Source organism: Mya arenaria, chromosome 15 (genome assembly GCF_026914265.1).
Source record: "Mya arenaria isolate MELC-2E11 chromosome 15, ASM2691426v1".
NCBI lineage: Eukaryota > Metazoa > Mollusca > Bivalvia > Myida > Myidae > Mya > Mya arenaria.
The window spans coordinates 33,198,232-33,214,441 of NC_069136.1; the positions used below are offsets into that span (position 1 = coordinate 33,198,232).

The 16,210-nt window shown below is 34.7% G+C and overlaps 1 protein-coding gene across 1 annotated transcript; it reads left to right on the plus strand.

The window, feature by feature from the left end:
• Nucleotides 1-254: 254 nt before the first annotated feature.
• LOC128219641 (L-amino-acid oxidase-like) lies at nt 255-13,994 on the plus strand. Its single transcript, XM_052927537.1, has 7 exons — nt 255-393; nt 7,617-7,829; nt 8,283-8,367; nt 8,993-9,130; nt 9,928-10,023; nt 11,279-11,523; nt 12,183-13,994. The coding sequence occupies exons 1-7, from the start codon at nt 367-369 to the stop codon at nt 13,320-13,322; spliced, it is 1,944 nt and encodes a 647-aa protein (XP_052783497.1). The 5' UTR covers nt 255-366; the 3' UTR covers nt 13,323-13,994.
• Nucleotides 13,995-16,210: the final 2,216 nt, after the last annotated feature.

The following is a 16,210-nucleotide window of genomic DNA, read 5'->3' on the forward strand; positions in this document are numbered from 1 at the left end:
TGGTGGTATTTTTTTCTGACATTTGAAAAGGATGGGCAAACTAGTAAGTAGTGGTATTCATCACCAACAAGTCGCATTATGCCACATTGTTAAGAACGCAGAAAAGCATATCCGTCTACGTTCGGGCCTAAGTTTGCATTTTAGATCAATTTCCATACGAATAGTGTTCATATTCGAAATTGCAGTCTAAGCATATTCATATCCATGCGGGCCTCAGTACAAATGTAGAGTTAGTTTAAGTAGGTGTATTGTTCATGGTAGAATAAGCATGTCTATCCTGGACACTTACTGTTGTTATATAAACTGTTGACACTCACCGTTGTAAGTAAATCTTGAACGGACCTTTGGCGGACTAGTGTCATCATTATGTACGGAGCATCGTACAAGGGGGAGGTATTATATTTTGTTATCATACTTTTATTGGTTTATAATTCAATGTTGACATAATTTGTGTAAAAAGGGTTTATATCAAGCTTTAAATATATATATATATATATATCTTAAATTTAGGCTTTTAATCGGTATCATTATTTGATCTCATAGGTAGAGTTCGATATCTTATTTATTACTTTTTGTACTCGACTGTCTTTCGTCTGCGCTCAGATTATACTTTGGCATTCAAATTTTATTTAAGATGTGATGTACTCAATAGTATTTTTAGCTATTGATACCTGTATTAAGGTTACAAATGTGGTAGAATTCTAAATCTTCTATTTAAGGACACATCACACAGTTTTTTTAAGCCGACATATTTTTTTTTCATTTATCGCAGCAATGTACTGCACAGTAAGACAAGTAAATACAAGTTATAATATAATGCTCATATTTTAGATATGCACATTTTAAAAATGATCACTATTGGCAAGAATAATAGCAAGAAAATGATTGTTCTCAAAAGTATTAAAATTCACTTTATTATATTAGAACACATTTATACAATTACACAATTTTGTGTCCAGGCGCATTTTCAGTTTGTCTTCATCAATACATAAGCAAATTAAAGGGATTTTTTAAACATTGTAAAATCTCTAAATAATGGAATATTCAAGGTGCAAAATATGTAACATAATTAAACAGTTTTAGTTATATTTTTTCAGCTGACAGTTTTATTTTATTTATTTGTTCTAATTTTGTATTTATATCCTAGCTATAGCCGGTTGCTATTGTGAAAAAAAGTGTGCACATTGGGTTAAAATTTTGAAACTTTATACACTTGTATATAATTAAAAAAAGCTCATGTTTAGTGATATTTCATGATTATTATTAAGATGTTAAAAGTGAACTCAGTCATAATATCCTTGAAAATGATTAGCATACCGGTTTTAACGGCAAAGAATGCTATATTTTCATAAGTTGATGCTTATAACTACAAAAAACTCAAAAAATCAGCACCAAGCAATACAAGATGGCGTTCAAGATGGCCGCCATAAATATCTAATTGAGTATTTTCTGTCTCTAAATATAGCACACATTTAAATAGATAAAACTGTTTATTTCAACGTATATTGCTCTTATTCCCAATGTACCCTAAATTTACATGCTGCATTGACTACCTCAAGGTCAAGGTCAAGGCCATTTCACGGTCAAGGAACGAAAATGCCAAAAAAACCTTGATATTTCCTGTATAAATTTATAGTTTGTGATACTTATTTAATTTGTGTGTATCCAGCTTGGAATGACATAAATGTAAATTGAATAGTTTTCATTTAAATCAGCTTACTTTTTATGGAATCGTTTACATCATTTAGTAAACTGCTAGTGTTATAGTTAGGGTAAGGACCCTCTCAGGATATATACAATATTTCCTCCAACTCTAATATGGCCACCATGTGGCATTGACTACTTAATTATATAGCTGCACTTTGGTTTGGTTGGCTTTGAATGGGCTTGATTGTTGCCAAAACGTGTAGTATTTGGCACTGAAAAGGCCTACTGTGATAGCATATGGGTTTATTTGGCTCTAAATCGGCTAAGTTGTTGCCTAGATGTGGTCTAATAGGCACTGAAAATGCTTAATGACAGCTGCACATGAGCTTGTTTGGCTTTAAATAGGCTTTATGGTTGCCAAAATCTGGACAACTTAGCTGTTAGTAGACTAATGGGAGCTGGACGTAGGTTTGTTTGGCACTGAATGGGGCCAAACTGATGTGATCTTTAACTCTTAATAAGAGCTACATACATTATGGTGGCGTTACCACAGGGTTATGGTTGCCAAAATTGGTCTATTTGGGCTCTGAATGGGCTTTATGGTTGTCAAACTGTGTTATTTGGCACTGATTAATCTTAATAAATGTTGGCATGTGTTTGTTTGGCTCTGATTGGGTTTATGGTTGTCAAAATGCGGCGCTTTTAGAACTGAGCAGGCTTTATTAGAAATGAACATATTATTATTGACATCTAAATGGGCTTGTGGTTCACAAACTGGGTTTTTTTGGGCACAGATAAGGCTTAATTAGAGCTATACATAAATTCGTTTGGCTCTAATTAAATAGGCTTCATTGTTGCCAAAATGTGGTCCGCTTGGCACTGAGTAGGCTTAATTTGAGCTGCATATACTAGTATGTAGTTTTAGTCTTTATATGCCTGTATGGCTGCCAATATGTGATCTATTTGGTACTGAGTAGTATGCTTAATAAGAGCAGCACGTGGGTTTGTTTTGCTCAAAATTGGGCTTATGGTTGCCAAATGTAGTCTTTATGTCACTGAAAAAGCTTTATTACAAATACACAGTTTATTTTTGCTCTTATCGGCTCCATGGCTGCGAAAATGTGGTCAAGTACTGTGGAGCTACACATGCGCTTGTTTGGCTCTGAATGTGCTTTATTGTAGTCAAAATTAAAACGATAGAGAACTGGACTGACTTAAGTATGCACCCTCTGAGGTTTGTTTATATATGAAAATGTGACTACTGTAATTACTAAAGGAATTGTTGGAATGGTTTGTGTAGAAGCCTTTTGTGGTTAAGATTGCCGAGTGTAATGCTGCTTTGGTGTTTGCTTGACCCATGATGGACTTAACTGTAGCTGCATTTGTATTTATTTGGAACTAAGATGGATGCAGAAGAGCCCTCCTTTGGTATGTTGACACTAGATAAACTTTTTTTTTGCAGCAGAATTTGGATTTTTTTACACTTAATGGTCTTAAGTATAGCAACACTAGTGTTTATTTGACACTTAATAGAGCTTCATAGCATCTTTATTGTAAGTTCGCATAATATGGACTGGCAAAATGTGGGTGTATGGTAGCCATAATGTGGTTGAATGAGCTCTGGCTTGACTTTTGTAAACCCCGACTGGTTCTTGTTCAATAATGATTCGGCTTGACTATAGTCACAATAGGGATACAGAGGGCTGCTGGAGACATATTGTTTCCACTAGAGGCAATTTGAAATTGCCCCCTAATGAGGTTTGGGGCACTCAGTGGACTTTTAAAATCACGATTTGGCTTTCTAAATACTTATTTGACGGGGAAAGTTGTTTTGGGGTTGTTTGGTACTAGAATAATGAAACATCAGGTTGGAAAAACACTTGATAAATTTAAAGAGTGATACTTACGGCTGGATAGGACTACAGAAAACTCACACAAATGTTGTATATGAAGCTTGTTAGGCAATGGATGCGCTAAAGTAGGGACATTTTATAGTTAGCTTGACTTTTAATATTGGGAAAAAGATGAAATACGATTAAAAATGATTAGTGCTATTATCAATGTTATGACTTTTTCAAATAAAATAAAGAAATAGGTAATAGCGCTGTCAATATTGGTCATATTTGCATTTTGGCATTCAAATAAATTTGATCTTGATTTTGAAATGCTTAAGTGCATCATAAAACAGAAATATCATATATCAATAAAGATATATGTTTTAATGCCATGTGGGCAAATTTGCACCTTGTGTATTCTTTGGACGTGTTCATTTGGTAATTGAGAACATTGAATTTATTCAATAAAAGGTAAAAAACAGTAAAAATCTCATCAGATTCGATTGCCGCATTGCTCACTCGACCCGCTACCAAACAATCCGTGCTATGTTCCGAATGCATACGTGTGCTGTCATTTTGTTTTAAATGTTTTATGTATTTAAAAAAAGAAATATAATTACGAATTATTTGTCATTTATTAAACAATAAATCAACAAATATATTCGTTTGCGAAAACTTCACTCAAACCGAATGTATCGTATTGGTAACGTGTAATCGACATTGCAACCTGCACGACAAAGTATTTCACGTCATCTATAATTCGCGAACGCTGTCATTTTCTGAAATTGTTAATCCGAAATATCGCTATTCCGAAATTATTGTTTGGGTCCCTACGACTTCGGATTAACGGTGTTTAACAGAAGTTTGTGTTGAAAAGAACATTAGACAATGATGCAGCTAATATTATTAACGTAAGATATCAACATCAGTATGTAATACACCTCTTATTCACTGAGCGATATTATGTTTCAGTAATTTAAGGAAAGCAAAATAGATATCTGTCTTCAAAAACAGAAATGTCATACTGTCAGAAAACATTTAAACTGCACGCAATCACGTTTATTTCATTCTACAAAAATAATCAAGAATGTGTTTTATGTTGATAACTTCTAAAGTATCAGCTTAAATAGAAGTGCGATAGCTTTTATAATTTAATGTATTTAAAAGTTTAGCATTTCATTTTGATAGCTTTCACATGCACATATTTGCATCTACGGTTGATTTGCCCAAAGGGGTAAACTTGTCCCTGAGGGTAAATCTCGTTATATAAACGTAACAATATACTTCAGAGTCAAACATCATATTAATATTTGAACCTCTAGAGAACAGCTCTTTTTGGCGATCGCCTTGGGTAGCATTCATTTGGATAACACTATTAAAGTTGTTTTCATTAAATCTTAAATACATTGCAAAAAAACCCACTGAATATAGAAAAATATAATAAATTTCATAAATTGCCAATTTCTACAGACCCTAGTGTAAGCAAATAAACAAAAAATCTCAGTTGTTTGCCTTTTTTGTATTGACATTTACCTTGATATTGAAGAGGTCAGTTATTTATGTCAAGATGAATAACAGTATGAAATAGATATATGCCATACATTAAGATATGCTTTTAATTGACACTAGCACAGTTTTTCATAAGACTCTTACAGAAATAGCAACGTAGTGACCACCTGTGGCATGCTGTAATGTAATGAAACATTGTTTTTTTCACAAAAGATCTGAAAACTTTACCTTAAATATTATTTTTATTTAATGAAAATACTATTTTCAAATCAACACTTTTTGACACAAACTAAAAATAAATATACCAAAAAAGGAGAAATGGATATGGGAAAAAATGTGAGGTATTTTTCATGCTCTGACCATGAAATGATCATTACCTTGACCTTATAGTGGTCAATGTTGTATGTAAATTTGAAGTACAATATGAGAGAAATAATATCGATTTGAATATTTATCCGCATTTATGTCAATAAATTTGCCATATTTAAATATAATAATAAATAAATAACAGTTTTACTAAATTGAAATTTATCGATCCACACCGAGCGTTGGAAATGTATGCTATCACCATACAACATACTTTGCCGAACATGTTGATATATAACGTTACTTGTCACCTTCTCAGGCGAATCGGCCACTTTTGTCCGGATTGTCACTTTATTATGTGATGCCATTTCAAATAATGATTATTAGCATGATATATAAGAAGCTTTTTGTAGCTGTTGGAATCGTTTCATAATTATTTTCTACTACAGAGACTTAAAAGAATATCGACAACATATATGTTATGCATGTTTACAAAACAAATCTGGAAAAAAATTGAGCTTTTAGAAGAAAACAGGATTTGGGTCCATTGCAATAGCGAACGAATCTTTTTTAGATGGAAAATGGCTGCCTTGGCAACAAAACAACTTATTATATGAAAGATATTTGAATTTTATAGGGTGTCTTTGTAAGATTTTAACAACAAAGTAAATTCAACATAAATACTGTAATTACTGAGTTAATATAACAATTTATTTATTTATGAGAGTTCCATTTTATAATATTAAGGGTGATGGCGGCCATCTTGGACTTTGGCAGCCATCTTTGACGAATTTTAGGTTGGTCCTGAGCTTTTTATAACCTTGACATGCATATGTGTCATCAGGCAAAATTTGAACCCAAAGTGCACAATTTGATAAAATGTTGTCAAGATATAACTGGACTACTTAGTTTAAACTTATTTATTTTACAACGACTGTGAAACAAATTACAAAATTATATTAATCACTCTCGTTGGCACGATTTTAGGCGAAAGTGTGATCTTGTGTTGTGGGGGAAACCGGAGTACCCGGAGAAAACCAACTTGTCCGGCGTGGTTACCCCAACCCAACCTCACATGCGCCCAGGCCGGGAATCAAACCCGCGTCGCCTAGGTGAGAAGCGAGTGCGCTTACCACTGCGCTAACTGGACTACTAAGAACATACATAGTTTTGAAATGCCAAGTCATAGTGCTTGTTTCAGAGACATGTAGGCTTAAACTATTCTAGCTAAACCAGATTATGTAAAAAATAACAGCTGAACCTCGCTTCTACAGTGAAATATATCAATTTAATTTGTTGAAATCAATACAATCTGTAAATAACAGCAATCAAATTTGATTAAGGAATCATTTGCAAATACAATTAAATGGCTGGTATGTCCCAGTCTCCAAAAAAGTGTCCGGTCTAAGGCAAACCGTCCGTCACTTTTTACCGCGATTAGCAACCAATTTTGAGACAGCTGATTTGCAATTGTTCTTGTAATTCAAATTGATTTTCAAAGTGAACTTGAATAGAACTTTTTAAAACAATTTTATTGTTGAAATACCAACATGTATACCATGACCAAAGTGATGACAAATTGAAATATGGACATATTTTAACTTTCGCAAAAACTGTTTGATGTGCCTTTAAAAAGACAATAGTAATAATATTTTCTAAGCTATACAACGGCCAACGCTAAATGAGTCAATTAACGTTTTGCCTCCGAGCAGGCACTTGCTGAAATACCAAAATGTCAAAGTTGGTTTAGGAATCAACTGCAAATACAACTAAATGGCTGGTGTGTCCCAGTGTCCAAGAAAGTGTCCGGTCTTAAGCAAACCGTCCGTCACTTTTTACAGCAATCAGCAACCAATTTTGAGACAGCTGATTTTTAATTGTTCTTGTAATTCAAGTTGATTATCAAAATCAGAGTGAACTTGAATAGAACTTTTTAAACAGTTTGATTTGTTGAAATATCTACATGTATACCATGACCAAAGTGATGACAAATTGAAATATGGACATTTTTCAATTTTCGCAAAACTGTATGATGTGCCTTTAAAAAGACAAGTCATAATATGTTCTAAGCTATACAGCGCCCCACGCTAAATGAAACAAATAACGTTCTGTCTCCGAGTAGGCACTTGTTTAAATACAAAAATATCAAAGGACACAAAGGAGTTTGAAACTAAAACCCTAAAATTTTCTGCTGCTGTGTATAGCAATTGTAGAAACAGTATAGAAACTAATCAAAATCGTGGGCTGTACAAGAACGTGAATAAATGGCATTTGTTCTGTTTTTGATTTATACGAAAAAGTCAAATTATGTCGTAACAGCCGATTCAGCAGGAGGACAACTACAAAGATTTCTGCGAAACAATCATCGACGGTGGTCTCAAACATGCCTATTATAAAAAAGAAGATCCATTTTACAAAGGCGAGTACTACCGAACGAAAGTCTCCACCGACAAGAAACGGAAGGTAACCATCATTGGTGGCGGAATAGCAGGTCTCGTTACGGCATTTGAACTTGCACAGATCGGACACGAGGTTTGTGGTTTAAATAATAGTATCCTTTTTATGCATGACGAACCCTTTAGCTTAGAATATAGTAAACTCTGATTTATGTTTTTTGGTATCGAGTGAAACTCAAGGCAAAACGCATTGGTCTCCCAGTGGATGTCAATATTATGTACGATTAAACCTGTGTTAGCGGTCTCCTGTATAAATGAGGCATTTCTAATTAGCAGTCACCAAAATAAACCATTCATTCTAAAAACACCTCCATTAATAGCAACCTTCGTCATATTTTATAAATTAAATGAGTGGCTGCTTACGGCAGATTGAAGTGTAATATCAAAAAACAATTTTGCAGTCCGTCATTTGAAAGAAATGTTTGTTCAAACAATTGCTTAATAGAAATAGATAAATATCCCAACCTTCAATATAAATGTACAGTTATCAGAAATCAAAACATTTATTTACGATTCTCCTACGTAATAGGTGCAGATTTTGGAACTCCAATCCCGAGTGGGTGGAAGGATCAAGACATGTAGGGAAAAGTTTTTCGATGGGTTGCACAGCGAAGGTAAGCACATTTTACAGACACGGATCATTTACGGGGTTCTTTTAAAAAATCTGTGATTTATTTATGCTTCTATTATTTCGTTTACGATGATTAATGCGGCGACAAAGCGACGAATTTAAACGCAAAAACCAGACAAACGGAACATGGTAACTCAATGACGAATTAAAACGCAAAAACAAGACAAACGGAACATGGTTACTCAATGACGAATTAAACCGCAAAAACAAGACAAACGGAACATGGTAACTCAATGTCGAAGACAAACGGAACATGGTAACTCAATGTCGAATTCTGACATGAAATTGCTGAAATAAGCCTGCATACAACCAAGACGTTGGTAATTGTAATTGTTCATCATCATGTTGATCAGTTTGTTTTACCTACATTAAAATATGTTGGTTGTCCGTGCTGCGCTATGTATATGTTCAATGTCTCAGTAATGTAAAGATAAAAATTATGTCGACGTAGTTGTTTATTCAAATATGTGAGACGATCAAAGCGCACTGAATGCAGTGATGGTCGCCTAGAACTATTTAGCAATCGAAAGTAGATGACTGCAAATAGAAAAATCAAACAATGAATTTGCAGCTTGTATGTAAAACCTATATCCATTTCATTCCGACAGGTGGCGCCATGCGTATACCAAGGAATCACTTCCTAACACACGCCTACCTGGACAAGTTTGACATTGAATTGAGACCGTTCCAAAACTACCAGGAAAATGCTTACATGTATCTCTATGGCAACAAAATAACAGTAAAAGGTATAAGCATGCGCACTTGAAGTAAATCTGTAAATAAACGTAGCTGTCATCATTTCATTTATAATTATTGAAAACTGTTTAATAATCAGAAGAATGTTTAACTTACTTTGCCAACACTTTTAATCATTATTCATTTGGTTGATTGCACTATTGCTTATGACTTTTCACCACAGTGAGACTGTCCGATTTCCATAAAAAGTATTCATTATCAAATTCAAAAATCAGTTATTTAAGTAATGTAGAAAATGTAAACACATTTTCATAAGGCAAGTGGGATTTAATGAAGATCTCCCAATTGATTTTTTTTCAAATTTAGCCTCTACGTGTAAGATTATTCGGATTGAAAGTGCCAAAAAAACTTGTCGCTCTCAATCGTTTATTTCATTTGAATTCCCACGAACATTGCCGAATTTAGCCGACCATGAGCAATAACGCACAAATACACAAGCTGTCCGGGAGCCTCGGCATATCTCCGTACAGGCATAGTATAAGAACATTGCGAACAATTGCGGCTGCATTTGGATAGTAGTGGTGTACAAACGCGGCACTTTGCGTAGTTCGTGTTAATTGCCGAAAACAATTTAAAAAAGGAAGTACTACTTCTTTGCCAGTACTTTATCATAACATTTCATTTCAAATCAACTCCAAATTATATTGCTACACAGACATACGTTATGCGCCTTAAAGTAGAGCATCACGCCCTACTGTAAAAAAATGCACATGGTCTAGACATGATGATGGTAAAATATGGAAAATACCACAGTGATTTAACACAAACTTTAATGTGTTTTTTGCAGAATTTTCAGAAAACAATAAGAAGTACTGTGACCTGTATTGGCCTGGTTGGGATGCAAATCTCCCAAGCGATTTAAAAAAAGAAGTTACAGGTGTTTGTACGTATTTAGAATATTGAGGTTTATACATTATAATTGTAGCATAATTAATAAGAATATTGAGAATTATACAACATAATTGCACTGTTATTATTAAACGTTATAATTGTAGTGTAATTGTAAAGATTAATTAGAATTATTTATTTTCTTTTTGTAGTCAAAGTATTTAGAATATTTAGAATTATACATTATAATTGTAGTGTTCGCATTTGAAGGTAAATCTAAATATATAGTGGCATTTTGTTTCGAGTATGTGTGCTACATTTAACGTACTGTATTGTTTTATGTACATGTTTATTAATCTGAAGGTATCTTATGGGGTTGTCAGAACGGTTATCTATGTTTCATAACATCTGATTCATGCTGACGTGTATAACATATGTATGTATATACACACGTCACTATACTAAAACATTACATACTCAACAGTTCAATTAATAGTAATGTCTGCGAGAGATGATAAATAAACTGACCCCGGTCCTAAAAACAATATATTTTGGTTTAACATGCAAAACTAAATACAACCGTTAATAGCGTGTTTTACTCTTTTGTTATATCATTATTAATTGTGTATATTTCTTAACAACGCTATTATAGTTCGAATACCATTGTAAAGCCAAGCCAGTTCACTACAACGCACTACCATTATGTGTTCAACTGCACGAATTTAATAATGTTGGTGAACTATTATCGAATTTGAGACGATTTGCTCGTTATATGTGTATATGTACATATGCAACTGTCCATTTGCGTTTTATATTACCTGGCCTTATTTTTCACAACCATTCAATTTTCATCCGTATTGTTACAAAACACAGTGATCGTCAAAAGTGTTTTCATCAAATAATTTTAAAGGTAACTTTTATTGCTAGGATGTTGCTATACATTCGGGAAACCTCCAACGGAGCCCTATCATTAGGTTTCGAGAGCCTTAATGCGAAAGCAAATTGCATAAGTCTGGTTGTGTTGTGTTTAAAGCCCTTTTAATAACTTTGATCACAATAATATAGTTACCTGCTTAATTGTTTTCAGAGATATAAAACAGAATGGCTTGAATAAGACATAAACAGAATGATACGAACAGCTATTTGAATATATTAACAAAAAAAGATCAAGAAACGTTTATAGATGTTTATTTTATGAAACAATACTTCTGTGGTGAATAGAATAAATATAAAAATGCTTATTTTGAAATGTTTCTGACATTGTAGAATTTTTATTACACGCTCTTTAGCATATATATACATCTTTGTAGTGGACTACTTCGAGCGAACAACGGCCCCCGTGATGGAACATATAAGAAATAACCACACCATTGACGGCTGGAATGATTGGTTAAAGACATGGAGCAAGCTTTCGGTTGAGGACTTCCTGAGGACAGACCCAAAAGACTTACTGAGGACCACAGACCCAAAAGACTTCCTGAGGACCACAGACCCAATAGACAAACTGCTGCGTCCTTGGCTCCCTTGGCCTGAAGTTGCTATCAATGCCTATAAGGTTGGTCCTTACATCTTTAAATGCCCGAAAGTAGCCATATAATGACCACACCGTATGTCTGCACGTATCTATTAATTATTGCTGAATTTGTAACTCTAAAAGCATTCGTAATTTTGCAGACTTCTAGATAGAAGATCAAAACTTAAAAAAATATGTGCCAAATTCGCGTCATGACTCTAAATTTAATAATATGACGTTTTCGAGGGCTTCTTAAAAATCCACCTTCTTGTATTGAGGGTAAGCACATGTTTCGCGTTAATAACAGTGTATCTGTTCAGGTAATGCGTTCGAGACAGCCCTGAATGTGAACACTGGTCAACTAGCTTCCCTGGTCCAAACACTTCTTTAAATCAATCTTTGAATAATAAATCCAAATCACCGATATCGAGTTGAGGATCCATATTTAACGTATAAAAACTTTTGACACACATCTGAAATAAATAAAATGTGCCAAAAAGCTGTCGGCAAATCAAAATGTAAATTATTCAAGTTAGATAGAGCATATTAAGTAAAATGTTATTGATTAAAGAGGGGGAGCCGTACAATACATTACACTTAATATGCTCTAAGAGTTACTTAATATTTTTTTCACATTAACTATTTCCATGTTTTATTTTAAGTCTTATATACGCGACTGAAGCTTTGCGACCTGTTTTCAGGTAGCATCATACTCCCCGATGTTGGACAGTTCGTTGGTGTTTTGGCTACGCGAGACACTAGGTCACTGGTGGGCAAAGCGTCTCCAGACACCTGTGGAAGGAATGGACACTCTTCCAAAGGCCTTCCTTCGAAAAAACAATGGCTACCATAAAGACATCAATCTTTCAAGGAAAATTTTCTTCAACATGAAAGCAGAGAAGATCGAGGTATCTGAAAAAGGTCGAGGCAGGACAACGACCGTTTTCGCCAGGAACGTTACCAATGGTCAGCAGTACAAGTTCCACGGTGATGCTGTTTTTGTAACTGTCCCCTTACACATTCTGAGAGACATCGAGATGCCAAAGCTCCTCACACCGCAGCTGAGTGATGCAATCAGTGACATGAACTACACTGCATCCACAAAGATAATGCTACAGTCAAGAGAAAGGTTCTGGGAAAAACAAGGTATTATTGGAGGCTTCAGCAAGACCAACATGACAATAGGCCAGTTGCACTATCCCGGTTACGAGACCGGCCAGGAAGACGAGGACGAAAAGGAGAAAGAGAACGAGGAGAACGACGGTGTCGACGAGGGTGACAAGGACAAAGACGACGAGAAAGACGACGAGGACGACCACGTTTCTGAAGATAAAAGAGGCATACTGATGGTTTACACATGGGGCACTGATGCTCTAATACTTGGCTCACAGACGCACCAAGAAGCTATTCAGACCGCTGTCAATCAAATCAGCAAAATCCATCCAGAATTTATCGATGACAATCAGTTTGAAGTTGCAATGGTACAAGCTTGGGAAAACGACCCGTCGGCACAAGGAGCTTTTGTCAGTCTGAAGCCACACGAGTATCTCGATAACATGAAAACCATCTTCAAATCCAGTCCACCTGTCTATTTCGCAGGGGAAGCGATCTCTTGGGCGAATGGATGGATTCAGGGTGCGATATTCTCTGCTTTGCTACAAGCTTTCCGTTTCCAAGCTCACTTGGAAGTCCCTCAAAATAACCTAGAAGCGTTGATGTTTGACAATAAGTTTACCAGATTTTCTTCACCAAAGCCTCCACACGATGGACGTGGCAAGAAACGTTCCCAAAGAGATATACCAAGTCAGCAAACAGGGGTACCAAATAAGAAAAGAAAGTAACGACATAGTACATTGAGTTACTACCAAACACTATGAGATTGAGTTATGCCTCTCAACTACCGCATACACTTCTTATGACCTTCCTCAACAACTATATTTCAATCAGTAATATAAAACAATAACATGTTTCTTACATTTATTCCTTTATCGCCAATTTACACGCATATACACATTGAATACATATTTTTATCGTAAAAACATAAGCCTATTGCAAATAAAGCAGTTTATTTATTTTATCGTCAAATACAATGCTCTTATATAATTAATCGTCATTTTCCCCTGTAATACCTATGAAATCGCATTGAGACATAATAGTTCATACATTAAAAGCTTTCTTGTATACGTACATTACTTACATAAATATATCGTGTTTTTCTTGTAATTATTATTAAGACACAGGTGCATCTCAGTCGGATTCAACACCACTGAAAAGCCAGTGAAATCAAAAAGACAATGTAGAAATAAATGAGTGTACATGTATAGTAAAGACATTATTGATACAAGTTTGACGAATCTTGAATTACATAATCTTAATTTCTAGCTCGTGTTTTTTACCCCTCTCTTACAATACTACTTTAAGAAGTGAAAACAAGTTTAACCTTTTTACTTTAGATTGCTTGGATCTCATAATACATGTGTCAAGTTTATCATTAAAATTTCAAGATACATATGGTTCAGAGTGTGTTTCATTTTTCTGATCCTGTCATCGAGACGTTAATGCCAGAACCTGATATCTCTTTTACAAATACTTCTTTTGATAGCAGGTTCTGGCAATAACCCATCGACGTGTCTCTTAATGGGTTATATGGATAATACCTAAACTAATAATGGCCATGCTTCTGATAAAAACATACCAGAAACAAACTGGAAATACTTGCACTTTTGATACCAATGTACGTAACTGAGTACATATTGGAAACGATTTCTACGAGTACACGGCAATTGATAGCTATATATCCTGATTGCCCACATCCATTTACCATGAATGTGAAAGGTCATATATGTTTCCCTTTGTTATTTGTAAGGGGATGGTAAGAGTGACGCGAGCCACACTTGCTTTGAGGCTTCGCCCTTCTAATAAGAGTCCGTTCCCAGGTATAACACCTCGCTGTAACTTTCGCTTAGTAGTGCTCTCAAACATAACAGTTGTTGTTAACATATAGGATATATATATACTCTTAATTTGAAAACAATGTCCTATTATAATGAAGCTTCATTAACACATTGAATCAATACGCATACAAATTGTATATAGCTAAAATCTTTTCTCGTTAGTTGAGGCAGGGATTTTATCTGTTCGTCAATGGATATCATCGCGTAGGAGCTCACCCACTTTGTTAGGTGAGTTATGCGCAACAAGACGACAATTTGAAATAGTGAATGTATGTATGTATGCAATTTAAATCAAGGCTATTCAAAACAACAAAAGCAATTAACGAAAGGAATGAAATACCCTAAATAACCACATTTCAGGACCATGTCTTATATGGCAACAAACTGAAACGATAAGTCAAACAAAATCAAATGTTATGAATGCGTATAAAAAAGAATACCCGGTTATAATTTCTTTCATTGTTGTTGATTTTTCATACACCCACTTATATTCGTTTCAATTCTTTGTAGGGTTGCTTCTATCTGGTCTATTTTCTGGCTCATTTGAACAATTGTTTTCAAATTGTCTTCGTTTTCAAACTGTTTAAAGTTTCGTATTTGGAATTGTTCTAGAATCGCCTGGATTTGCAAAGAAAAGGCCTCCTGGAGTAATACGGACTTGGTATTGATTAAACAATTTCAACTGAATATCATCAACCAACCATTTAAATACTATTGTCTTGAAACAGATAAATGGCTCTTCGATTTCGAATAAACCTTCTGTGAGTTCAGTTGCCGCTCTAAATTTGGATTCTTTTTTCACTGAATGGTATTGTTCCACATATTTTTCCGATTTTGAATAAAAATGCAGGATCTATATATATTCACATGAAGAAGAAATGAGAACATCTATTCTCCTAAACAAAATATAACCACATAGTGTCAAATGCAATCAAATACGTTTCAATAAAATGTATACATATAGAGTTTATGTTTACGTTGACATAGAAAAAGAAAACAGAAAAAGTAAATACACGGCATATGAGAGCGAAACGTTCAAGACCTAGTCAAAATGCAATGATTTCGACCAGGTTACAAGAAGCTTTAAAACGTTACAAAACTAACGGAGCATGCCAAGAAGGAAAACATTGGCATGTGTCATTAAAAAACAGAACGGTGCATTCCGGTCCACTACAACATAATACATATAGGGACGAATTCAGAACATCCACTCTCACTCACACTCCAACCACATTCCCGTAAGGGACACTCAAGTGCTCACTTGAGTGAAATAAGGGGAGTGACCCTCAAGTGATCTGATTACAATACTTAGATTTCGACAATGCTGTTCATATGGTCAGACGCCTAGGTAAAGGCACGTGGATGGGAAATATTGATTAAAAAATGCATTTCGTCTGTTACCTTGTTTCCCAAGGGATTTTGATTTCTTAGTCATTAAGCTTGGTGATATGTATTTTAGTGATAAATGCATGCCAATGGGCTGTTCAATTAGTTGCTCTACATTCGAAACAGTCTCCACATTTCTTGAATGGGCTATTAAAATGAGGACAGGAATGAATAATATTGACCATTATTTAGTTTAGATGATTTCATTTTTATGTCAATATTTAAGGATCAATGCAAATTACTTTTGGATGAGTTTTCTTGTTTGTGTCAGGAATTAGCTATCCCTGTCGCTGACGTAAAAAACGTTGGTCCGGTTACATGTATAACCTATCTTGGTTATGAGCCTGACTTAACTTGACTTGAGCTTTAGCATTCCGCAGAACAAAATA

Bases quoted from the DNA above. Each gene is read 5' to 3' on its own strand.
- LOC128219641 (XM_052927537.1), top strand. From the start codon at position 367: ATGTACGGAGCATCGTACAAGGGGGAG. The intron at 7,830-8,282 runs GTTTGTGGTTTA...CCTACGTAATAG, and splicing joins TTGCACAGATCGGACACGAG to GTGCAGATTTTGGAACTCCA. The intron at 11,524-12,182 runs GTTGGTCCTTAC...ACCTGTTTTCAG, and splicing joins TTGCTATCAATGCCTATAAG to GTAGCATCATACTCCCCGAT.